This window comes from Sinocyclocheilus grahami, unplaced genomic scaffold (genome assembly GCF_001515645.1).
Source record: "Sinocyclocheilus grahami isolate Dianchi unplaced genomic scaffold, SAMN03320097.WGS_v1.1 scaffold453.1, whole genome shotgun sequence".
NCBI lineage: Eukaryota > Metazoa > Chordata > Actinopteri > Cypriniformes > Cyprinidae > Sinocyclocheilus > Sinocyclocheilus grahami.
Window position 1 is genome coordinate 1125120 of NW_015505632.1, and position 26459 is coordinate 1151578.

The 26459-nt window shown below is 38.3% G+C and overlaps 1 protein-coding gene across 1 annotated transcript; it reads left to right on the forward strand.

Annotated features, from left to right (window-relative positions):
- Positions 1–3225: 3225 nt before the first annotated feature.
- Positions 3226–24790, forward strand: LOC107552598 (atrial natriuretic peptide receptor 3-like). The gene is made up of 9 exons (XM_016234517.1): positions 3226–3756; positions 5229–5716; positions 12303–12425; positions 12878–13053; positions 19587–19722; positions 21270–21364; positions 21839–21959; positions 22727–22811; positions 23010–24790. The coding sequence occupies exons 1-9, from the start codon at positions 3572–3574 to the stop codon at positions 23119–23121; spliced, it is 1521 nt and encodes a 506-aa protein (XP_016090003.1). The 5' UTR covers positions 3226–3571; the 3' UTR covers positions 23122–24790.
- The last annotated feature ends 1669 nt before the right edge of the window (positions 24791–26459 follow it).

Below are 26459 nucleotides of genomic sequence, written 5' to 3' on the forward strand. Positions count from 1 at the left end.
TACTTCATGCATGACATCTCTTGACTATTGGAAACCATGACTTTGCCGGCCACGAGCTGGAGACATTAATCTAGCATAATCAGGATTAATGCAGAACACAGTCCTTTTACTCGCACTGACAGATGGCTTCAATTATGTGAGCACTTTGATACATTTAAGAGAGCACGAGTCATAAACTCATCGATTAGATTAGCAAAACCCAAAATAAGTACAGGCCTGTTCCGGGAATTGCAGAAAAATTAATGCAATTCCTTAGGGGGGAAAACAAAGAAATATACATATGAAAACTCTCAATACAGTTTAAAACTTTAGGAAAGACAACTTGACTTTGGAGTGCAAAAGGATGGAACATAAACATAATAATCTTTCTAAGTTTTAATGGCTAGGGAGCAATTTGAAACAATTTTGTGATTCAGTAAGCATATCAATCCCATGGGAGAACTGCACCCAGCACCACAAAATAAAAGACACTCTCAGTATATTGCATCTCAGGAAATAGGGAGCCTGATATTCATCTGGGAGTACAGTATCAGGGCTGTTGTTGTACTTTGGCCATTAGATAATTACAGGGACGTACTTCGCTGCAGTTCTCTGAATGGATCTTTTAGCTGCTGTTATCTTTATATCGATTTTGTTTATCCAGTCTGAATGTGTAATACCTATGGGAGCAATCAAAAGAGCTGGGATTCCAAACACTCTCATTGACTGAAGCCACAGACTCAGTGCACCATTTAGCAGTGACGTGAATAAGAAATATTTTGTCTGGAGAGCTTGGCTGAGTCATTTTTAATCTGCTGCTAAATCTGACTAGCTATAATGCCTTCTTTTTCTGAAATGTGCTTGCTTTTACTTTGAGTGTTACTATTAAAATGACACCTTATAAAAACTGCATGCTGCATTATTATCCAATATTATAATTCTACATTAAAATATTATCATACAGATGAATATATTAAACAGAGCACGGTATAAGTATTCCAAACTACATTTATATCCATTTTCAAAAACTTGGATATAAATGGGCAAATCTGTGATGTGCATGTGTATGTCTACCACTAGATGTCACTATGATAGTGCTTGAATTGTTGAATAAAGCTCAACGATTGTATGGATGGATATGCAGTCCTAGCAGAGAACAGTCCTCTATTAAAAATGTGACAGACATATTACATGACATAAGATATTGATTGATGACACTAGTTAGAAGTTGGTATTAAGAACATTGTATATGATAAGTGGGGGTATTGCTAGTGTTCTTGTGTACAGGTGTTTTGGTGCAACAGTGCTCACTGCTTCAGCTCCAACATGCTGCATCTCTGAATGAGACGATTACTGTAAAATTGCAATCATGGTTGGTAAAGTGAAAGGAAATAAAATTACAAAAGTATCATTTCTGTATAAAGTTATGGGTGAACCAAAAAAAAAAAAAGTGACCACGTGATGTCTGGTTTTCTTTGCTCAGTTAAACCTTTCTGTTGCTTTTAATATTGAATAGGCCTCTGATTTTACTGTTGGGTTGCATTTTAGAATGGCTAAATTTGTACAGACATTTGGAACCACATGTGTTGTCTACAAATGTGCTTTATACTAAAACATAATTTGTATATTTTTATATTTACGCCACCTTGATCGTTAAATCTCGACTTAAAGGGGTCATATGATGTTGCTAAAAAGAGCAGTATTTTGTGTATTTGGTGTAATGAAATGTGTTTATGTGGTTTAAGGTTAACGATTACTGTAAAATTGCAATCATGGTTGGTAAAGTGAAAGGAAATAAAATTACAAAAGTATCATTTCTGTATAAAGTTATGGGTGAACCAAAAAAAAAAAAAGTGAGAGTTGGGGGAACATTTGATGTGCCCATAATCGTTGACTCATTCACTATTCCCTGTATAGTGAATGCCACATAGTCTACAATACAGAAAATATAGATTATTTGTTAATTACAACTTAACCACTGATTTTTAGTCGTGTCCTTTTTTAGAAGGCCAAACGAAGTAGTTTCGCTTTCACAACGAAACACAGCGTCACACATGGCGGGCTAGAGTGAGCGGAGGCCAACTTGAGTGAGCGGCGGCGGATGGGCTTGCGGCAACCACATGTGATGACCCCGGGCTGGACTCCGCTTCGTCCATGGTGAAAGCCGCTCCGGCGATCCACAACGCGAAGTTGATGTATTTCCTCAAAGCTTTGAATCTTTTCAAAAAGAAAAAAAAATCATCAGTTGCTTCGTTCATTGGTGTTAAAGATGTCATGTTTCATGTCACTATGTCTGTCCATTTGGGTAGTGCTCATGATGCCTGGCAGGACAAGTGCACAGACTGACAACATCGACGTGATGGTCATGCCTCATGGTTGGTAAAGTGAAAGGAAATAAAATTACAAAAGTATCATTTCTGTATAAAGTTATGGGTGAACCAAAAAAAAAAAAAGTGAGAGTTGGGGGAACATTTGATGTGCCCATAATCGTTGACTCATTCACTATTCCCTGTATAGTGAATGCCACATAGTCTACAATACAGAAAATATAGATTATTTGTTAACTTTCATGAAAGGAGTACTATTTAGACTATTGCATATATGCGTTTTTGATACTAAGTATGATGCTTTTAATTTGTCACTCCGCTATATCACTGTAACACACTGTACATCAACTAAACATGCTATGATTAGATTTCCGACTAGGACTAAATAGAGGAGACACATCATTCCAGTTCTCACCTCTCTTCACTGGTTGTCCATGAATTTTTATATTAATTTCAAAATTCTGCTGTTAATGTGTAAGACATTGGTCAGGCTTTGCCTCCAATACATCTGTGATCTTTTGTCTCGCTATTCCTGTCCAGACAGTTGAGATTTTTTGCAAGCCCAAGAAAGATTGAATTTGAGCCTTTTTAGTTGTGGCCCACAATTGGTGTAATATTCTCCCTTTCCACATGATGTCTGGTTTTCTTTGCTCAGTTAAACCTTTCTGTTGCTTTTAATATTGAACAGGCCTGATTTTACTGTTGGGTTGCATTTTATGAATGGCTAAATTTGGACATTTGGAACCACATGTGTTGTCTGTAAATGTGCCTTATACTAAAACATAATTTTGTACATTTTTATATTTACGCAACCTTGACCATTAAATCTCGATTTAAGTTGTGGACCGTCCTGAATTTCGACGCTGTAGCTTTAAGGAGGGGGCGGGCTGCGCAGCGATGACGCGGGAATAATAATGAAAGGATGCTTGAAAATTCCTCCTAGACTGCAGCGTGTTTGGTGACCAGCCGAGCCGCACACTTCACACATCCTAACAAGAGTAATTACACAGGGAAGCGGAGAGTTAGGCTAGAGACCCAAAGAAGACTCCAAACAGGGGAAGAGAGAGGGGCTCTGGAGAGACTCACAGGAGAGACACACCTCACTTATAAACAGAAAGAGTGGGATCTTGCCATACTAAGTTCAATTAAGGATACGTCTTAATTTATATAACAATCTACTCGGGGGGGGGGGAAACTTTCAAAAGCTTTGAATCTTTTCAAAAAGAAAAAAAAATCATCAGTTGCTTCGTTCATTGGTGTTAAAGATGTCATGTTTCATGTCACTATGTCTGTCCATTTGGGTAGTGCTCATGATGCCTGGCAGGACAAGTGCACAGACTGACAACATCGACGTGATGGTCATGTTGCCTCACAACAACACATACCTGTTCTCTTACCAGAGAGTTTCTCCGGCTATTCAGTACGCGATAAAAACCCTCGGCAGAGCAGAGTTTGCTGGATTGAGATTCAATGTGCAGTATATGAACTCCGCGTGCGGGATGGACGCTCTGTACGCGCTCGTGGACAAGCAAAGAGACGAGCGTCTCTTGACTATTGGAAACCATGACTTTGCCGGCCACGAGCTGGAGACATTAATCTAGCATAATCAGGATTAATGCAGAACACAGTCCTTTTACTCGCACTGACAGATGGCTTCAATTACGTGAGCACTTTAATACATTTAAGAGAGTACGAGTCATAAACTCATCGATTAGATTAGCAAAACCCAAAACAAGTACAGGTCTGTTCCGGGAATTGCAGAAAAATGTATGCAGTTCCTTAGGGGGAAAATAAAAGAAATATACATATGAAAACTCTCAATACTTTAGGAAAGACAACTTGACTTTGGAGTGCAAAAGGATGGAACATAAACAGAATAATCTGAGTTTTAATGGCTAGGGAGCAATTTGAAACAATTTTGTGATTCAGTAAACACATCAATCCCATGGGAGAACTGCACCCAGCACCACAAAATAAAAGACACTCTCAGTATATTGCATCTCAGGAAATAGGGAGCCTGATATTCATCTGGGAGTACAGTATCAGGGCTGTCGTTGTACTTTGGCCATTAGTTAATTACAGGGACGTACTTCGCTGCAGTTCTCTGAACGGATCTTTTAGCTGCTGTTATCTTTATATCGATTTTGTTTATCCAGTCTGAATGTGTAATACCTATGGGAGCAATCAAAAGAGCTGGGATTCCGAACACTCTCATTGACTGAAGCCACAGACTCAGTGCACCATTTAGCAGTGATGTGAATAAGAAATATTTTGTCTGGAGAGCTTGGCTGAGTCATTTTTAATCTGCTGCTAAATCTGACTAGCTATAATGCCTTCTTTTTCTGAAATGTGCTTGCTTTTACTTTGAGTGTTACTATTAAAATGACACCTTATAAAAACTGCATGCTGCATTATTATCCAATATTATAATTCTACATTAAAATATTATCATACAGATGAATATATTAAACAGAGCACGGTATAAGTATTCCAAACTACATTTATATCCATTTTCAAAAACTTGGATATAAATGGGCAAATCTGTGATGTGCATGTGTATGTCTACCACTAGATGTCACTATGATAGTGCTTGAATTGTTGAATAAAGCTCAACGATTGTATGGATGGATATGCAGTCCTAGCAGAGAACAGTCCTCTATTAAAAATGTGGCACGACATATTACATGACATAAGATATTGATTGATGACACTAGTTAGAAGTTGGTATTAAGAACATTGTATATGATAAGTGGGGGTATTGCTAGTGTTCTTGTGTACTCTTGTGTACAGGTGTTTTGGTGCAACAATGCTCACTGCTTCAGCTCCAACATGCTGCATCTCTGAATGAGGCGATTACTGTAAAATTGCAATCATGGTTGGTAAAGTGAAAGGAAATCAGTACGCGATAAAAACCCTCGGCAGAGCAGAGTTTGCTGGATTGAGATTCAATGTGCAGTATATGAACTCCGCGTGCGGGATGGACGCTCTGTACGCGCTCGTGGACAAGCAAAGAGACGAGCGTCCCGACCTGGTCCTCGGTCCGGTGTGCGAGTACACCGCCGCGTCGGTGGTCAGAGTGGCCTCGCACTGGAACATCCCCGTGATCTCAGCAGGTGCTCTGGCCACCGGCTTCAGCTTGAAAACCACCGAGTACTCGCATATCACTAGAATTGCTCCAACTTACCTGAAGATGGCCGAGACGTTTAAAGCTATGTTCGGACGTTTCGGCTGGAGAACTGCATCTTTGATTTACGACGACGATAAAGACGAGAGAAACTGTTACTTTACGATAGAGGGTGTTTATACGGTGCTCTCGGAGTACCTCATCGCCACAGATTACGCCGTGTTAAACTTGAACGAGGAGAGAGTTGATGCCGATGGGATCATCGCGTCCGTCTACGGGAGCGAAGGTACTCGTTTACTTGTCTGTCATTTACCAAACGCACTATGGCAAGCCGTTTTAATAGTTATTCCTTAAAACGCACCAGTATCTGTTTGGCTTTTAGTATTTTTTCATTTCATACTAGTAGGCTATGAATTTGACGTTAATGAAATTTAGTTATAGTATATAATTAGTCGCTAGAAGGCTGTTACCTTTTACTGTTACCTGTTTTTGCCAATAAATTCCATTAAAACTGTGATTCTGTTATGAACCATTCAGTTCAGATTAGTAGCTATATATTCCAATGATTGCCGGTACCTGTTTCAGTCTTATTAGTAACTATTCATTAGGTGCTACAGTATTTGTGGTTTCTTCTCTCTCTGTTTAGTAAAAAATGTCTACTTAAGCTTTACTGACAATTACCTTTAGGAAACAAAACAGTTTGTGATAGATGCCAAAAGTGTCTTACAGTACGCTTGTTAAAAGAACAATCCCCTATAGAAGTTTCTTGCCAGAAGGTGATAGTTTGAACAAGTGGAATGGATGGCATCTTGCTGGGTTTGAGCCCATTACCTTTCATTTACCAGTCTAGAACACAAGTGGTAGCGGTAGCAAACATGGATACTAAATAGATGAGATTACACTTTTCAAAAAAAAAAACTAAGTAACAAGATAACTCAGAGGATAACCATTTTTTTCTCATTGCAAATTAATATGTATTAGGAACATGGGAGTGCGCATGGGCCTTGGGATCAGATGTCTCAAGAAGACCTGTATCATTTTAAGCAGCATTACCTTCAGTTAGGCTACTAACAACTGCTGTATCTGAAAACATTGCATTATGTTAATTAATGTAAATTAATAGCACATTTTAATTATTATTATTATTTAGATCCTGTTTGTAGCACTCGTTTAAAGAAAGTCTGTATAACATGATTTAAAGGAAATGTTTCAGATTTGGTGTCATCAGATACTTTAGTACTTAAGCCTAAATTATGGGACTGTAGGGGTACATAACTAACAAAACATTTGGAAAACATTGTAGAGAACATTAGTAAAAAAAAAAAATCAGTGTAATCCGGTTTTTTTTTCCTCCACCAGCAGTGACTCAACTCGGGTATTCACTGGTCAAGAGGGTGGATTTGCAAAGTACTGCCCCTGGTCAACACATTTCCTTATGTTATTAATTCACATTTAGTTTAAACTGGAACTTCATTTTCTTGAAGGTGTGTTTACATCAAATGATAATGCATTAAAGAGAACAGCAATCCTAATCCACAGCAGGTTAAACTGCCAAGGACGGTGCATCAGACAAGAGCAATATAGAACATGTACAAATGCAGATATTTAGGGCTGTTTTCATCCTCTCCTGATCTCCTTGGGCTCCCTGTCTGTAAAGATAGGCAAGAGGTCAGTCGCAGTCCATAAGAAAGCTTGTGGAAAAAATAATCAGAATTTTGACAGGCGGTCAACACTGAGCAAGAGCTGTTGGAATTTTGGGGAGCAATTGTAGGCTTTAGCACTCCTCTAGACATCCTCGAGCACTTTTTAACAACTTTTCTCATGGCGAGTAAAGTCATGCGCTGTCTGCCTGGCTGATTCTTAATAACCAGAGAGGCTACACCCTCCCTGGAGTGCACTGCTACTATTGGTGTTAGACACATTGTGGCGCTAAAATATATGCCTTCTGTCAAAACTATGAGCTGTCTGCTGTTTCAGCCTGCTTTTAAACATATCCGTGTGCCCCAAATCTGTGCTGTTTCAGAAAGTCTGACTGTGCACCTCCTTACCCATCCTGTTTCATAAACAGTGCATTTCTTACATTCCTAGCAAGAATGCTGTCGATTTTAGAAAATATACAGCTATGCCTCAATACAGGGGCCCTGCAGAGGGCCCAGTCCCCTGTATCGCTTTCCTAAGACAGTCGTGTGTGTCAAAATGAACATCTTGGGTTTCTTAAGTTAAAGCATATTGCGTGAACGCTGGTCATTAATAAAGGAATGTTCAACCAATTCTGCAAATGTCAGTATGGAATGAATGAAAAGGGATGGGAGGTTAATGCTGTCTTGGGGCTGTTTTGACACTAACAAAGCCAGGGTTACACCTCTCGAGGCTTTTTATAATTCTTTCCCTTTTCTATCAGTTAACAGCAGCTAAAGGTCCTCGTCATGTTGCGGTCCCCCACAGCAAGTATAAAGGTACAAGTATGGAATGCTGCTTGAATGATGACATGTATACTTCCTTTGATCTGCCCATCAAAGACCATGCAGAGATTTGAATGTGGAATCTCAGTGACGGGATGCATTTTTCAAGTCGCCACCCAAACACTCATCTGTTTCAAGCCTCTTCTGAAGTATAACATTGAACTGCACAGGATCCACCCCAAAGTGTAATTTCTCTGCAGATGTATGAGTATTTTATAAGAAATGCCGCCATTTTTGTTGAAAGTTTATGGGGATAGTGTCCACCCATGCCATTTTTTTTGAGCTTGTAATTTTTTTCATCAAAATGTCATCTCTGTATTTTCTGGTGAAACGTCAGTCTTCTTTCTAGTGAACAACCGATGGATAGAACCAAGTATCTGCCCATACAGTTTTTCTTTGCAATAAACTGTTTCATTCAGATGTACATTACATTACTGTATTGTTATATATTGTCGATGCGTCAGTTACATTGTGACTCTAACCAACAACACTGCCTGTCCATGTTGGCCAAATGCAGTTTATTGTGCTATCTTAACTATAGCTTAGCTGCATTGTATTATTTGCATTGCAGCCCACCAGTTGACAACTTAGCCATATAGCAGCAGTTATTTGAGGATCTTGTGATTAGTACTAAGGCACCCATTTTTCCAAAATAAAATTTATCAGAATTGGTCTGCTTCAAGAAGGGAACATCACATAAAAAATGACTAGATAGATGGTGTTGCACTGGTCATAAAAGTTTGTTTATATTACCATCAATTATAGACATAGCCACTGTATAATTTAGCATATATTTTGAATGTTCAATGCTGCAGACTTGTTCCATGAGGTAGATTGCTGGCGTTATAATTAGTATTCCAGGCATGGTAGACACTTTGTTGTTTTGTTTTCAGGGGCACATAGAAGGCTGCAGTGGTGTACATACTGTAGGAGTGAGTATTGATACAGCACAGATATCAAAGTATCTTGCTATAAATTTAACTGATCAATTGTCACATTACAAATTTGTACATATTTATTTAGTTATTATTTTTTACAACAAATGGCTTACTTTATTAAGATGTCATTGTTCAGTGTTCATTGTTTGCCCCTGAAGTAGTCAATTACACAAGCATGTAAGCAAGTTGATTTATGTGGCTGCTTATAATAACAGCATTCATCATTATCTACTCTCTCACACAGTTTCTCATAATCAGAAGCCAGTGGAGATTGCCAAATAGTTTTTCTTTGCCTGCAGTCATCTGGAGAGGACATCATTGGGACATTCTCCAGCTCCTGTGATGCCTGATTTGATTCATTTGGTCATTGCGATGCCCTTGTTTTTGTTGTTGTCAGTCTTCGTTAAGCGGTTTTCAACCTGTTGCACAAGGCTGCTGCGTGTCTATTGGCACAGCTGAGGCGAATGTAATAAAATACAGATAACTTTAATGACATGGCCCAGCCTGCACATGAGCGCTGATTTAAAAGTATGTTTTAGTGGGTGTTTTATGAAAGATTGTGAGAAGAAAATAAACATTTGTAAAATTTCACAAATTGTTCATATCACACATTTAAGGGGGAAATCGTGGCCTAATGGTTAGAGAGTCGGACTCGTAACCCTAAGGTTGCGAGTTCGAGTCTCGTACCGGCAGGGATTGTAGGTGGGGGGAGTGAATGTACAGCGCTCTCTCCACCTTCCATACAATGACTGAGGTGCCCTTGAGCAAGGCACCGAACCCCCAACTGCTCCCCAGGTGCTGCAGCATAAATGGTTGCCCACTGCTCCGGGTGTGTGTTCACAGTGTGTGTGTGTGTGTGTGCACTTGTGTGCACTTAGGATGGGATAAATGCAGAGCACTAATTCCTAGTATGGGTCACCTTTAAGCCAAGCTTTTAAAAACAGTGTACAGTCTCTGGACTCACCAACACAAGTATTTTATCTATTCATAGCAGATGATTCACTATCTGGCCATCTGTGATTTCAGAAAAAGCTTAGGATCATGATGTTTGAGTAGTACTAAAGCACACTGTGAGTGAATATGTTGTTTGCTTTTGGCATCTGATAGAGTGTTTGGACCTGGAAACTGTGACACGTGACGTCAGACTTAACAAGCAGATAAGAATGGCATACCTGGCTGTTGACACATAAAATTCCAAGTTATGATCCATGCCAAGGCTAAATGTCAGAAGATAAGGCACTTTAATGAGGATGGCATACAGTGTTGCAGTGTTTTGACAGTGAATGACGTGAGCACAGAACCACAAACTGGCTTGTTGGAAACCTGCAGAGTGGTCCTCAGGGAGTGAATTTACTAAGCCAGAGATATGTCATTATAGCTGTGCTTATTTTGCATTTGACAGAGGGGCAAGACAGTAAACCCTTATACTCCGTAGCGATATAGCACGAGTTTGCACAGCGATATTATTTCCATGTGCATGTTCACACTATGCTTCTATACACACCCCCTGGTGCATTAAATGCGGCGCAACCTACGGTAAGTGTGCCATGTGTTGCCTCTTTGCATTCCTCAGCTCATTTGTAACTAGTGTCAGTGGGAAAATCCAGATTTTTGAAATATTGCTGGCTGGAGCTTTACCCCATGGAATCACTGGAGAGCCAACACAGGGCCTGTAGTGTACTGTGCGCTCTGTAATTAAAGGGTGCTATAGTGCAGGAATACTGAGGTGAAGTTTGTCCCACTCAGCTGAGGATATTTCAAGCAGCGCATTACACTGACTGAGCTGTGGGGAAAGTTCCAATCCTCTGAATCTTCCTATTTATGGGACACTTTGTGACTTTTTTTTAAAACCCTGTTTGCTTGCTTGTTTGTTTATTTACATGGGAAAATATTTTGTACCTCAGACAGTGTTTCTGTTAGACCAGGTCAAAAATGATTTATTCTTTGCTACTTATGAGCCTAATTCAATCAACGCCACATGCTCTTGTAAAGCTGGCCAGTAGCATAAAGGTCATAATTAATTCTAAATTAACAGCACTGAGCATGTTCTCAGAATTGAGATGATAATAACTTAATGCGCATGTTGGATTTGTGGTCTGTAAAAATCTTACGAGAAAACAGTGCTTTATTTTGTCTGCCATAAATAGAAATGGAAAAAAGCAGTGGGGAAAAAAAGTATTTAGTCAGCCACCAATTGTGCAAGTTCTCCCACTTAAAAAGATGAGAGAGGCCTGTAATTTTCATCATAGGTATACCTCAACTATGAGAGTATCATACAAACAACCAAGTGGCTGATTTAGGTCCTATTAAAGTATCTTGAAAAGTGTTGAGGAAGTTAGGGTGGGACATATCAAGCTGCTCATCACCTGCTGTTCATTGCTCTTCATCATCAGTGTTTATAATGGCAAGAATGTCTAACAGTTTGCTGTGTTTGATCTCTTCCATTGCGGTTTAAAACACAGCATTCTGTGCAGAATTCAAATGGGTTGGATATGTTTTGTGCTGTGTGCCGTATGTGCAATATTGTGTCTCTGGAGCAGAGCACTGTGTGCGCAGGTCATACCCTAATGAAAAGCATGTTTAAACAGTTTGAATTGCTTTTTTATAATGCAATAGGTGCCATTCGCCATATATAACATAATAAATATGTAAACAAATGACCATTTTTGGCCGCAGCTTTAGCGTCTTTTATAGTGTAAGGGCCAGGATGCATCAGATTCTACAGAGCATTTGACTGGTCAGAAAAACTGATAAGAAGCTGAAGTTTAGAATGGTATCATCAAAGTCATTGATCCGTTGAAGTGAGAGACTGAGTTTTGGAATGCTTATATCTTTTAATTGCGAATTTTGTCAGTGTTTTGGAGCACACTAGGCTATCCTAAAGGCTGACATATTCATAATAAAAGCACAAAAACGTAAATTTTGGTGTAAGTACACCATAACATTGTATCAGCTTTTGGTTCATTGAGTTGTAAAATAGCCAAATTAGATTCCGATTAATTGAGAAACTACACCAAGTGATTCAAAAGTTGTGATTTGTGATTCATAAAAAAGAGCTGGCTTAAGAGTCTTTCAGTCAGGGATCAGGCATTACTTGTTGCACTGTACGTTTTTGATTCAGCAAAAAGAACTGGCTCAGAAAAGTAATTTGCTTGAGAATCTGACTTTACTGTGTGTTCTGTGTGTTTGTGTTAAATAGTAACACAGGGAACATTCTCAGAGCATTTTAGAATGGTGTTCCTTCCGCATTGGCGGAAAGCACATGTGAGAACCATGAACAGAACCAAAAAATAATGAAAATCATTTGGTTACTGAATTATTTTATTTTGTTCAGAATTTTCCTGTTTACTAATCCTAGTCATAAAAGCCGTTTCAACATTCTAAAAATGAAACATGCATTGCTGCTGGTGGTGGTAGCCTAAATTTGATGTTTTGACTGACAAATAACATTCTGTTCTGTCTCTTTTTGCAGTGGTGATCATGTGTGCCAAGGCGGACACAGTACGAGACCTCATGCTGGCGGCCCATCGACAAAAATTAACCAGCGGCAGCCACATTTTCTTCAACATCGAGCTCTTCAACTCCTCTTCCTATGGTAAAGCTCCACTACTGTACTCATGGTTGTTGTGCACTGATTACAGAGTTTATCTCTATTCCCAAGATGAGCCATAGTCAGACGAGATTGTCCTATGATGACCCTGTAGCACGATGAAGCTATACCTACACTGAACTGCAAGAGAGGCCCAGCTCTTCTGCTTGATAGAGATTACATTTAAGAGACATTTGGCTCAACACAATAGCGCCTGGATATTGTCTGGTGTGCAGGTCCAGAATGTTCCACTGATGTTCTTGTGCATATCTAAAAGCCCCATTGTTGCAGCAAAAGTAACAGAGTGGATATTTCAGCCATTGTCATTATCAGCAGAAACAGGCAAAACATGCTTGTATAATTTCCTTATTTTAAGAGACTTTAACTTTTCTGTGGCAAATCTTGCAATATGCTCATGTGAACATGAAATACAGTAAAAATACAACATTACTTTACAGGGGATGGATCCTGGAGGAGAGGAGACAAATATGACAATGAGGCCAAGGCTGCCTACAGCTTTCTCAACACTGTAACGTTGCTTAGGTCCACCAAGCCAGAGTTTGAAGACTTCTCCGTGAAAATGAAAAAGTCACTACAGCAGTCGGACATCCCTGTTTGTGAAGGCTGCAGTGCTGTACGTGAGTCTTTGAAACAAAATTACTGAATATAATGACAAAAGTATATAATAGTGAATACTTTCATGTTCAAAAGCCAAATACATTTCAGAATTTTACTGGATTTCAGATCAAGCCTTTGCAGGTCTAAATTCCTACAAACTTTTTCTTCATCTTTTAGGGATGCACAATATATTGGTAGTTATCAGACGTTTTTTCATGTATATCTGTTGATATTGGATATTTAATTATTCTATTCACATTTGCATTTTCCTTTTTTACATTTAGATTATTCGACACCTAGTTAATTGCTAAATGTTTATATTCGTTCAATAAATTAAATCAATCTACTTATACTGCACATTCGAAATTTTCTGTGATATTTGAAGTTTTGTGGAGGATTGGAGGAACTTTCTTGACTATTTTCGAATACACCTTCATCATTGTCCTCTTGTGAACAGTATACAGGCAAATCAGTCACTCAATCAATCAATCTTAAGCACCCTTCCTGCAATTCCCTCCATTTTGTGGCCTGCGATGTTCGAAGAGCAGCTGATTCATTTATTCACCCAGTTTAAAGACAAAATACAGTGCATTTACACTTTAAGTGCTTTTGAATAGGGTGACTTGGCTTTCCATACAGGCCCCATATTTTGGTCTGGCTCTTTGTCCCCATCATGTCAGCTTCTATTGAAAAGCCGTCAAAGCTTTTCTAAGGAAGGCAGCGGGAACTGTCTTTCTGAAACAAACAATTGTGGACGAATCGAAGTGCCAAAGTTAATAACCTCAGTGGGGGCCCTGCCACTTTTGACTGGCTCAATTGCTGTATCAACAGGAGCCACAAAAGACTTGAGCTGGACCTTTGCAGGGAACCACCATCATGTCGAAAGAAATGTATTCAGACAAAGCCCATTCTCGTTCCAAATATGAATGTCAAGACTTCTGTGTGCCGAGCACAATTATTTCATTGTACGAGTACACTTCCCAGAGAAGCCGAAGCCTTAGCTGACAGAAGCACAGGCTAATGTGATGTTTCACAAACTTGGCCTTCTCCTTGTAGCTGCCGCTTGTATCTGCTCGTTTTTTTCTGACAGCGGTGTTCATGCTGAATTAATGAGCTGGATGAAGAATGCTCACTTTATTCATTAAGGAAGGTGATACATTTTTTGGAATTGGCTTACAGTGAGTGGTGTTCTTATAAGCATCCACACAGATTTTAGCTATTCGTACTGGCTGCCAGGAAATGCAGCCATACTCATTTGCAAAGAGCCCCCCATATGCTGAACGTAAATCTGCAGGATAAATGACAGTTTCCACTGTTAACATTCTAGATGGTCAACTCTACAGTATGATCCAGCTACAAAGTAAGACCTTTAAAAGATTCGTAAAATACGGATTTTTAAAAAGTGCTGTTTTATATCCAAAGGCACCATTCACCGTATATCCTTAGCGACTCTAAAATGATTGAGGCCCTGTCCACACGAACACAGTTATTTTTAAAACTGCAGCTTTTTCTACGCAGTTTGGCTGTTCGTCCACACGCAAACGCAGCACCAGGTTACTGAAACCGAACATTTTTGAAAACGCCTGCCAGGGTGAAGGTTTTCAAAAACTCCGGTTGCAGTGTTGTCGTGTAGACAGCGAAACCGGAGTTTTGGGCTTTTGACGTCCGAGCCTGCGCTGTTATATCTCCGCCTACTGGAAACTTTTTCAGGCTTCTGATTGGCCAACATGGCTTTACGGTTGAGATTATATCGCCACCTGTTGGTTTGGCATGTTCTTGACAGTGTTTCATAGCATGCGTTTGTGTTTTCATGTGGACGGAGATTTTTTTTAAAACAGAAGGAAAAACTCGGGTAAAAATAGCCGTGTAAAAATACCCGTGTACGTGTGGACATGGCCTGAGTCTGTGAAAAATGCTAAGCATTTTTTATGCACTGATGACCAGTAGGTGGGTGTGTTGGATTACCACAGTCATTAGAAACATGTTTTACAGTGTAATGTATTTTGTGTTTTATGCTATATATTGTTCACTTGTAAAATGCTCTCGGATGAAATGATCCTAACAACAGGCAGCATTTCTCAGAATCATTAAGTTTTTTCTAGCTGAGACACATCATCTCTTCAAAAGAAGCAAAGTATGAATTGGGTCAGACTGACATGTATTTTATCTTACTTAGTAATAGTTATCATCTGTTGGTCCTCAGGTTTATCTGTTACTTATTTTACTCTAACTTCGGCTCGCACTTCGCTGTGCGTCACTGCAGGTTATCAAGTTCCAGCACGACAAAACCACTAAAGGCTCAATTAATCCCCAGATATTCTATTCGCACAGATTTAGCATTTCTAAAATACAGATCTCCTCAGGTGTGTATAATCTAATCACAGCTAAAGTTGAGTCAATTCAAGGTCAGCTTTCAACTAATGAGGATTTAATGCTTGGCAAGATATATGTATATATATCTGCCTGTACTTGAGCAGAAACGCTTCAAAGTTATTAAAAAAAACAATTCAACCTGAGGCGGCGACAATCTAGGAACATTCATTAGAGATGATCAAACTCAATACACTGGACTGCGTGTGAATTTAAGGCCACCCATGGTTTCTTCTTTCCTTTCCTTCTCAACAACCCTTATCTAGAACAAGATAGGCAGTCAACCGCTTTGCTGACCATTAAGGGCCCCTAAAACCATCTCGCAGGATCTGAACACACTATGGCCGAATGGCTAACCTGAGACAAACAAAGGAAGTCACAGACTTATTACAGACAGTTTGTTCTGCCTCGGTCATCTCGATTTGATCAACAATAAAGGATGTCGCTGTTTTCAGAATAGACACTGTCACACACAAGTTTGACTGAACTTGCAGTAACACCCAATGAAATTCTGTCGCGGCAAACTTTTGCCAACCAATTTCTCTGTCAAATCGTATAATTCATTGTAAATAATGCTCAGAGAAATTTTGGTCAGAAAGAAAGGGGAGCATTGGAGGACTAAAACATGAAAAAAATATCTAATATGAGGAAATTTGATTTGCAATCAATCAATATACATATGTCCCAATGGCAAAAAAACATATATTTTAATTTTTATACAATTTTATTTAATTCATATAATAATATTATATAATATATGTGACCCTGGACCACAAAACCAGTCTTAAGTCGCTGGGGTATATTTTTTAGCAATAACCAAAAAAAACATTGTATGGGTCAAAATTATCGATTTTTCTTTTATGGCAAAAACCATTAGGATATTAAGTAAAGATCATGTTCCATGAAGATATTTTGTCAATTTCCTACCGTAAATATATCAAAACTTAATTTTTGATTATTAATATGCATTGCTAAGAACTTCATTTGGACAACTTTAAAGGCGATTTTCTCAGTATTTAGATTTTTTTTGCACCCTCAGATTCCAGATTTTCAAATAGTTGTATCTCAGACAAATATTGTCCTATACATCATACATCAATGCAAAGCTTATTTATTAAGCTTTCAGATGGTGTATAAATCTCAATTAAAAAAAATTGACCCTTATGACTGGTTTTGTGGTCCAGGGTCACATATATATATAAATATATATATATACAGTGCCTATAAAAAGTATTCAGACCCCTTCATTCTTTTCACATTTTGATTGTTGCTGCCTTATGTTAAACTGCTTTAAATTACTTTCCCCCCCACATGCATAAACATTCCATACACCGTAATGACAAAGCAAAAAAAATTCTAAGCATCATGCTTGAAGGAAACCAGCTCTGCTCATCACCTGCAGAGTAGCATCCCAAAAGTAAAGTGTGGTTGTAGCAGCCTCATGCTGTGGGGCTGTTTTTCAGCAGCTGGGACTGAGGGACTCATCAGAGTAGAAGAAAAGCTCAATGCACCAAAATATAGAGATAGTCTTAATGAAAACCTAGTTCAGAACATTCAGAACCTCAGACTGGGCAGAAGGTTCACCTTCTAACAGGACAATGACCCTAAGCACACAGCAAAAGTGGCTTATAGACAACTCTGTGAATGTCTTTGAGTGGCCCAGCCAGGGCCTGGGCTTGATCCCAATCAAACATTTTTGGAGAAACCTGAAAATGTCTGTCGGCCCCCACCCAACCTGACAGAGCTTGAGCGGTGAAGAGGTGAGGAGAAGAATGGCAGATAATTGCCAAATGCTGATGTGCAAAGCTTGTCGCACCATACCTAAAAAGACTTGAGGCTTTAAATGTGCTTCAGCTAAGTACTGAGTTAAGGGTATGAATACTTATGCAGTGTTCTTATTTCAAGTTTTTTTTATTTTTAATAAATTTACTAAGGTGTGACAGTTATGTTTTTGCACTGTCATTATGGTTTATGGAGTGTAGATTAATGTGGGAAAAAAGTAATTTAAAGCAGTTTAACATAAGACAGCAATATAAAACGTGAAAAAAATTAATACTTTTTATAGGCACTGTATATAAGCAGTGCAGTATAGTTTAAATGTGGTACAAGGATCAAGAATACAATCTTTGTGTTTCTGTTAAGGTTTTCTTACCAGGTCATCATATATGACTCAGCCATTGCAATTGGACTTTGATTCTCATCGTTTGAAGAGGTTTTACCACTCATCTGAAAGGCTGCATTATGTATGGTTTTGAGTGGTCTTCAAACAATGAGAAAAAGTCCTACTGCAGCGATTGAGTTCTAAATGACTAGAAGCGCCCCATGAATAAAATGGAAGATGTCTGAACATTTGGTTGGCTTTCATTTTCTTGCTGCATTCCATTTTGAGGAAATAGGTGAAGAAATAAAAAAAATATGGACATAAATAGAAAAAAGTATGAAATAACCATTATGCCGCAGTGGGTCATTTATCAATTTATTTTTCATATTTGTTTCTCCATAGATGGCATCTTAAAGGTCTGTTCTGGCCTGTCTTGTCATTGCCGTATAGCTGGTAGTGACAGTAAGACAGCACTGGGTAATTTTTCACTGGGGTGAGGAAACTGACATGCGGTTGCACCTTTTCATGCCAGAGCCTGAAGTTAATCAGCCCAAATAAACAGAAACAGGCTTATTGGTAAAAACAGGGTGTCCAGTGAGCCCTGAGGATGAGCTACATTCACTCTAATGATGCAGGGCTTGTTTTGGGTTAATCGCTGCAGTTGGGCCAACTAGGAATTAGTGCCGCTTTCTTTCCCCTTGCAACATCTATGGAGGAATTTAACAGTACAAACATTATTTATTAAACTATCTATCTATCTATCTATCTATATATACAGTATAGATATATAATGAGAAGTGATATGAATTATAGCCTACAAAACGATACATGACATGGAACATGCTTCATAAATAACAGTTTGACTTTAATCAGAGTATGTTATTGTTTTAATTAAAAAAATTTAACTAAAAAAGTAAACCTTACAGTGGATTTATTTATTTTTGGTATTACATAAGGAATCACTTTATAATTTAAAGGTGCTGCAAACTGTGATGGAAACCACAAATCTCAACGTGGGTGATGGGCCTCTAGACCTCTCCTTTAACTTCTGAGTTAAAATAATAGAAATTTAATAAAAATCACATTCTTGAACTGAGGTGACATCAGTTTTACACAAACTGTTACCAATAGTGCCTAAACTTAAATATCAGCAGGATTTGTTTCGCAATGAGAAAGCATGACATTTTTTTGCACGAGGAATGTTCGGTCCGATACATTGTGCTGTTGAATCGCAAGCTGTGCTCCGTATGAAAACACGGCAGGGTTTGTTATGCTCTGAATGCTTGGAGATTTCACCTCTGTTCACGCTTCCAAAAATGAATATGTATATAAACAGTCATATGACTATATCAGCTTTTCCTGCTGTTTCACTCTTATTAGGCAGTTGAGGGTGAATGTAAATATACAGTAATCTTGGCAGCCGGTTATCGAATCTCCCCCGGGCTGCAGACTGACTAAGCCCCAGGTTTTACTATTGTTTGCCTTGGGCTGTACACATGCAGCATACGGCTCTGCGGCAGGAACAGACCATTAATCCGTATCATAACATGAGCATCTATTAGTACGTGCTTTTCAGTATTCATGGTGGCTGGGTAGCCCGTATTCTTTTTTTAGTTGCTTAACATTTCGTTGAACAACACAGTGCTGTTTATGAATCCTCTCCATCTTATTCACTCTTGATGTTAGAAAACACTGTATGCAGCTGTTCATTCATTTGCAGTTTAACTGAAGTATAATATTGATAGATAAGCTGCCTCTGGATTCTCTTACAATAACCTTTACTTACAGTTTTCTAATAATATCATGTAATTCTATTTCAATTTGTTTGGTCAAAAAGAAAGGAAAGCTATGGAGGTCCAAATATATGGAAAAAAATAATACAATTTAAAAAATGAAGAAATGTGAAAAATAAATGTATACCGTAAAAATAACTAATAAATAAATGAATAAAGCAAATGTATTCTAATTTTTGTTCGTTGTTTTAAGTCATAAAATGTATTATAATGGTTTACTTATTTATAATTATTTATTCTTTTTATGAAGAACTTGTACCATCCCCCCCCTTTTTTACATTGCAGGTCAATATGTTTATGGAGGGGTTCCATGATGCTTTGATTCTCTACGCAATTGCCTTGCGTGAGGTGATGAGTAATGGTCTGACAAAAAAGGATGGACTGGATATCACCCACAGCATGAGGAACAGAACATTTGAAGGTAATTCCCAAAAAATTGCTGTTTTTCCCCTTTACTTAATATTTTGAGATCAGGCCACTGAAGTGCTATGGACATCGGTCTGTGCCAGACATCATTTACATATTATAACAGACATTAATCAGCAGCTGTAGTTCTGAAATGCAAATATATAGCGTGAGGGTTGACAGGTTCAATTTTGTGTTAAAGTTCAAAAACTGAGAAAGTAAACAGTGGCAGCAAACTCATTGTTTAAAGGAAACAAATGTATTTAAAAAGCAAGAGTTTTATACACGAGACTTTAGGAGTACCTACAACATTCTGAACTATTCGTGTCTGCCCATCAATCACAAGAGTGTTACTGCTTTTAGGAAAAGAAAGATTAAAAAAACTTTGCAAACTTTATAAACTTACCTCAAGAAACATAAAAATGTCATGACCATCATGACCAGTGATTGGTGTAATATGTAAGGCCACAGACGTTCAGATATTCTTTGCCACAAAGTAGTTTACTGCTGCTGTTTATGCATTTCTAAATCAAGCCAGTGACTAAACACGCAACTTCACAGTGTTCTTGATGATAATGTGTAAACCAATCATGATATAATCAGTGGTGCAGAATTTGTGTTGCAACAAGGAGATAACTGCATCGTGTGACAGTGTTTGGCTACAGTGCAGCGCTGCAACCTTTGATGCTATGGGAGTAGTTCTAAATAGAATATTATAATCAACACTTTTCACAACCAGTTAATCTTGGCAGCTGTTTTAGTAAAAACACAGTAAAAGCTTTCAAGAGAGTTCCACATGTAATGCTCATTTCATATGCAAATGTTTTAGCCAATCAAAGCAGTGGGCATTTACATTGAAGTCTCACAGCAGACACACCCCTTCCAACAGAACATTCAAATTAGAGGGTAGAAAATTAACATTTATATCTAAATTATGACCATTTGGTGAAAAATAAACATACTAAGATTATAAGTGCACTTCAGGAAATGTAATAAAATAATTTTAAAAAATCAATTTCATGACCCCTTTAAATGATACTATACACTCTAAGCTTATTATTAATAATAATGCATATTTTGTGTAAAAAGAACACTGGAATCCTAACTCTGACCAAGCCCTATTTTATTTGCTTTATTATTCACCACATTTGATTCCCATTATTGTAGTTGTGAACAGAGGGCTCGCCAGTATTCTTGCCACTGTAATTCATTAAACTTCCCTTACAAAAGAAGTGCTCAGACATGTCTGCGGCTCAGACCCGTCTCAATGACCACAGCAAGACAACTAAACGTGAAATAACAATGTTTTGCTCGGCCAGAATCATCAGGAACAGGGTCATGTTTTCCTGTTAAATGAAATAATATTTAAAAAATCTCAAGATTTCAGGAACACAGATGTACAGATGAAATTACCATTTCTGCAGTCAAAGCCAACAAAAACAGCAGGAGGTGGATGAGATTTCCTGTTGTATTGCCCACCCGGAATTTGTCGACTCTTGCTGGTGTTTTCCTTGGACTCTTCAAATGAATTGATTTTCCCATTCCTCACATTCCGTTATACAGGCATTGCCGGCCAGGTGTCTCTAGATGCCAATGGTGACCGGAATGGGGATTTCTCTGTCGTTAGGATGACAGACCTAGAGGCAGGAACGCACGAGGTATGTGTGCATAATCATCTCTGCTTTATTTCTTACACACACACACACACACACACAGTCTGGTCAGCTATCCTTGTGGGGACTCTCCATAGGCGTAATGGTTTTTCTACTGTACAGACCATATATTCTATTGCCCTACACCAACCCTACCCCTAAACCTACCCCTCACAGGAAACTTTCTGCATTTTTAGATTTTCAAAAAACTTAATTCTGTATGATTTATAAGCTTTTGTACCCATGGGAACCACAATTTAGGTCCCCACCGTGAACACGAGTCCCCATGAGTCTGTGTGTAGTCAGGTTTAAGTCCCCACCAGGATATATAAACCAGTACACACACACACACACACAAAAGATCAGGACCATAACTGAAATTCAGGCATTTGAAACTTAGCTGTAGGATTTTGTTAATGTTTGTGCCAGAATTATGAAATGCTAAGTAATCACCATGATAAATATTTTTTATGCATTCAGACTGTCATGAGCTACTTTGGCACCAATGGAAGTTTCCAGATCATGCCGGGCTTTAAGAGGGAGTGGTTCTCCTTGCGAACAGCACCAGAGCCTCCACATCCTAAACACAGTGACCCATCATGTAAATTACCTCTGCTGCTTCAAGACTGACACTTGTTTTTGTAACAGCACGATTAAGTCAAAATTAAGACAACAGATGGCAAAGAACACAATGATTTTTTATTATTTCGTATAATAGTATTATTAGTAAAGGGATAGTTCATCCAAAAATGAAAATTCTGTCATTAATTACTCACTCTCATGTCATTCCAAACCCGTAAGACCTTCATTCATCTTCGGAACACAAATTAAGATACTTTTGACGAAATATGAGAGCTCTCTGACCCTACATGGACAGCAATGGTGGATTACATGATTTGGAGGAGAAGAATTGTTGAATAAATTCGTTATTTTGTGTTCTTTGCGCACAAACTGTATTTTCATAGCTTCGTAAAATTACAGTTGAACCACTGATGTCACATGGACTATTTTAACGATGTCCTTACTACATTTCTGGGCCTAGGAACATTTCAGTTGCGTTGCTGTCTATGCAGGGTCAGAGAGCTCTCGGATCTCATCAAAAATATCGTAACTTGTGTTCCGAAGATGAATGAAAGTCTTATGGGTTTGGAATGACATGAGGGTGAGTAATTAATGACAGCATTTTCATTTTTGGGTGAACTATCCCTTTAATTATAATACTAATATTACTATTACTTACAATAGTAATAATAGCACCTTCTTGCAGACCCCCGTTTGAAAACCTCCACTCTATAGAAGGTGAACCTCGCTAAATTATATAGATGTGCTGCTTTCTTTACAAATGGTTTCATTTTCTTTCCTAAGCAGGTGGACTAGGTGTATCGGCAGTGACTGGGATAATAGTAGGGGGAATTCTGGGAACGGCTCTCCTTTTGGCATTCTACTTCTTTAGGTAAATTCCCGAAAACAGTTATTTTTTTTCATGAAACCATTAGCCTAATGTGTTGTATGAATTATAATGATAAGAAGTGTCTGGCATTTAAATGTCAGTTTTATTGTTTTTGTGTTTGTTGAGAATTAATAGAAAATTTTTATTGCTGCTCATACAATATCATCTGCATTCATGATATTGTTCTTTGTTGTTCCCCAGGAAAAATTACAGGATAACCATTGAACGGAGAACACCTCGAGAAGAGTGCGATATCGGGAAGCACCGTCAGTTGCGGGAAGACTCCATAAGATCCAACTTCTCAGCAGCGTAGTCTGTAGTCGTAAGTCGACTGCTGGGGTGTTCAAATTCAGGGAAGGTGCATCTCAAATGGGTCTGTGAGCTCATCAAACACCATCCCATGAACCCAGAAATATTTATAGACATGCTGTAGTGTTTTTTCCTTGTAAATGTCTCCTTCTCTTCAATTCGTAATCTCAGGAAAGTTGAATTATTGGAGGAGAAGTGCTCGCAAGGGTCTTTTCTTATTTAGCTACAGACCTTTTTTTCCCCTGCCAAACTCATCTTGAGGAAAACTCTGTAGAAGCCTGTCAGTTTTGTAGAAAATGGTCAGCTGACTTGAGTCCGGGTCAGCTGCTGGGTCGATGGGGAGAAGCGGTTATGAGATATTGAAGACGTGATACTCAGAACCTAAGCTTACTTTAAACGCAACACTCTCACTCATGTTATCTTCCTCTTCCTCCTTTAGAGAATGTCCAGTAGAACACACTGATAAACATCCATTCTTTCTTCTTTGTAGACTTTGTCAAGAGGCACTGATGAATACGAAACTGATGTGAACTTTAAAATGATGTTTCTCTCTGTCAACATGTATCAGCAAGCCTTGATGTATCAAATCTGGCTTCATGCTGAAACACTGAACTGTTTTATTTATTATGATAAATTCCTACAAGTGATTTCATTCATAGGTTTTAGTCCCACTAATTATAATAATCCAATATAATTTCAGCTCTTTTGATTTACACTGCTATGTACAGTATCATACGCGCTGCTGGGTGCCTCATGACCAAATGTTGTCCGACTGGCCTTCACAGTAATGGCTTTAAGATTCGATTAATAAAACCAACTTAAAAAGTGTCCATTCATGTCAAGATGTTTGAAAAAACTTAAATGCATCAATCCCTACTATAGGGTCCACCATTACCTTTTTATGTCAGTTGTCTTGTACAGCCTGCTTATTGTTAAACATCACACTTTTTGAATGCTAAATAGAGATTTAAAGAAAAGCTGATTCTACTTAAATCATGGCAGATACTTCCTCGTTCATCGTCCTGCACTTTGTTGCATCCGTGAAGGTGAACTTCAGAGGCAAGCAATTTCTTTGGTTTAAAAAGATAGGAGGTTGTCAGGAAGTTATGTAATAGCTGTAGATATACGTCACAAAATGATTTTATACACAACACAAGCTGGTCTACCTTTCAACAACAGATTTTGAAAAGCTATGTTCAATTTATATTGCACATGTACATTTTTGAACTTTATGTCTTTAGATTGTCTTTGTCAGGAGGTGGTTATCAATAATCTATCAGTTTAATAGCATATAAAGTATATTTTTAACATTTGTGATGATTCAGTAATGATGATGAGATGTAAATGTGCGATGTCACATTTAAAACCATCTCTATGGAGTCAAAAAATAATAATCTAGGGTTTTATTCAGGCTTGATATGATGGCAATTGTATACCGATGTAAGTAAATGTATCAACATAAGATGTGATGTTATTTATTGATATTTTTGTAGAGGTTTAATTTTTCTTTGTGTTGATTTTAACATTTGTTTCTTGTGTGAAATACACAGAATCCTTTTTGTAAACAGTATATCTGCCTTGTCAGAGCAAATTTTACCTGATAAGTATATTTACAAGGCTTTGTAAACACTCAGAAGAATTGTAACTTATTTAGATTGATACATATTGACCAATTAAAAGGAAAATTTATGAAATGAAATAGTCTCTGTGTTTATCACTACTCTTGCGGCTCTTACAACGCACAATTCTGAGTAGGCCGACATCTTGCTCTTGTAATGTAGCTTCTAAACTACAGAATCAACAGTATGGATGTGTTATCTGTGAGCTGTTGTCCATTCAGTGGGCCAGTAGACTGTCATAGCTGTAGTCTGAAATTCCTCATAGCTCTCCAAGAGTGAGTGCGCAAATGATCCCAGACTGCAGAGACACTATGTGAACAAAGGGCATGTAGCCAAAGCAAACACAACTCACTTCCTTTGCTGCTCATCACAACAGGTGTCTCTCACACACAACATTTTTCCACTACTAGTCCATCTATACAACTCCTGAACACATTTTAATGCTGAGGGATAGTTCTCTCAAAAATGAAAAGCTGTCATTTACTCAGCCCGAGTGTTGGGAAGGTGACTTTGGAAATGTAATCGGTTACAGATTACCCTATTTAAAATGTAATAAGTAGTGTAACTATTTCAATTACTTTATTAAAGTAATGTAATGGATTACTTTTCTAAATTTCGAATGAATGTTAATCATTTTGAAACATTTAAAGCAGGCAGGGTTAACCTTACAGCAGTACTCAACATTCATTAGTCACACTTCCAGAATGTTACGGAAGAGGTCTGACACAACAGGTTAGTTTTATACAACAGTTTATTTGGTCACAGTGAGTACTGGTGTCGAGTCCGGAGGTGGATTACTTTTCTAAATTTCGAATGAATGTTAATCATTTTGAAACATTTAAAGCAGGCAGGGTTAACCTTACAGCAGTACTCAACATTCATTAGTCACACTTCCAGAATGTTACGGAAGAGGTCTGACACAACAGGTTAGTTTTATACAACAGTTTATTTGGTCACAGTGAGTACTGGTGTCGAGTCCGGAGGAAGTGAGGGTGAGGGAAAGGTCCGTGAGAGAGTGCAGAGGATATGGAGAGTGGAGTAATCCGAGTCTTTTGCTTGATTGAGGCTGGAAGGTATCCGGGGGAAGCACACACCTCAGCGATCCGGGAACTAGGAGATACAGGAGACACTTGGAGACACTAGGAGGAACACAGGCGGTAAGTAATGCAAGAAGTATTTAAAGGTAATCAGTAGCAAAGTCATTGAGTCCTCTACGTGTATACGAGACCGGACAGTGAGGGTGTCTGAGGTGTGTGCTTTTATGCAGGCTGGTAATGAGGTGCTTGATTGGTGACAGGTGCAGGTGCTCAGAACTCAGGTGAGAGGGATCGTTGTGATTGGGTGATGGCGGAGCCTGGCCGATCTGTTACACAGAATCCTTCATCACTTGAATTAAGATGATAATAATTGAGTTTTAATGTACAGCCACCACAAAATCAGACTTTCACACCTCTTTTTACTCTGAGATCATTATGAGGTTAAACACAGATTTAAAATCATAAGATATAGTTTAATAGCTACGACACTGTTTTTGAAATCAAATCTGAAATCAGAACTGATTACAGTTACATTTATTTTGTAATTAAATTACCTAATTCCGTTACTCCCAACACGGCTAACCCTCATGTCGTTCCAAATCTCTTTTGTCTAGACTTTCCATTGTCTGTGAAACCCAAAAGGTGCATTTCTTTTTTTTTTGGGGTGAACTATCTGTTTAACGTCC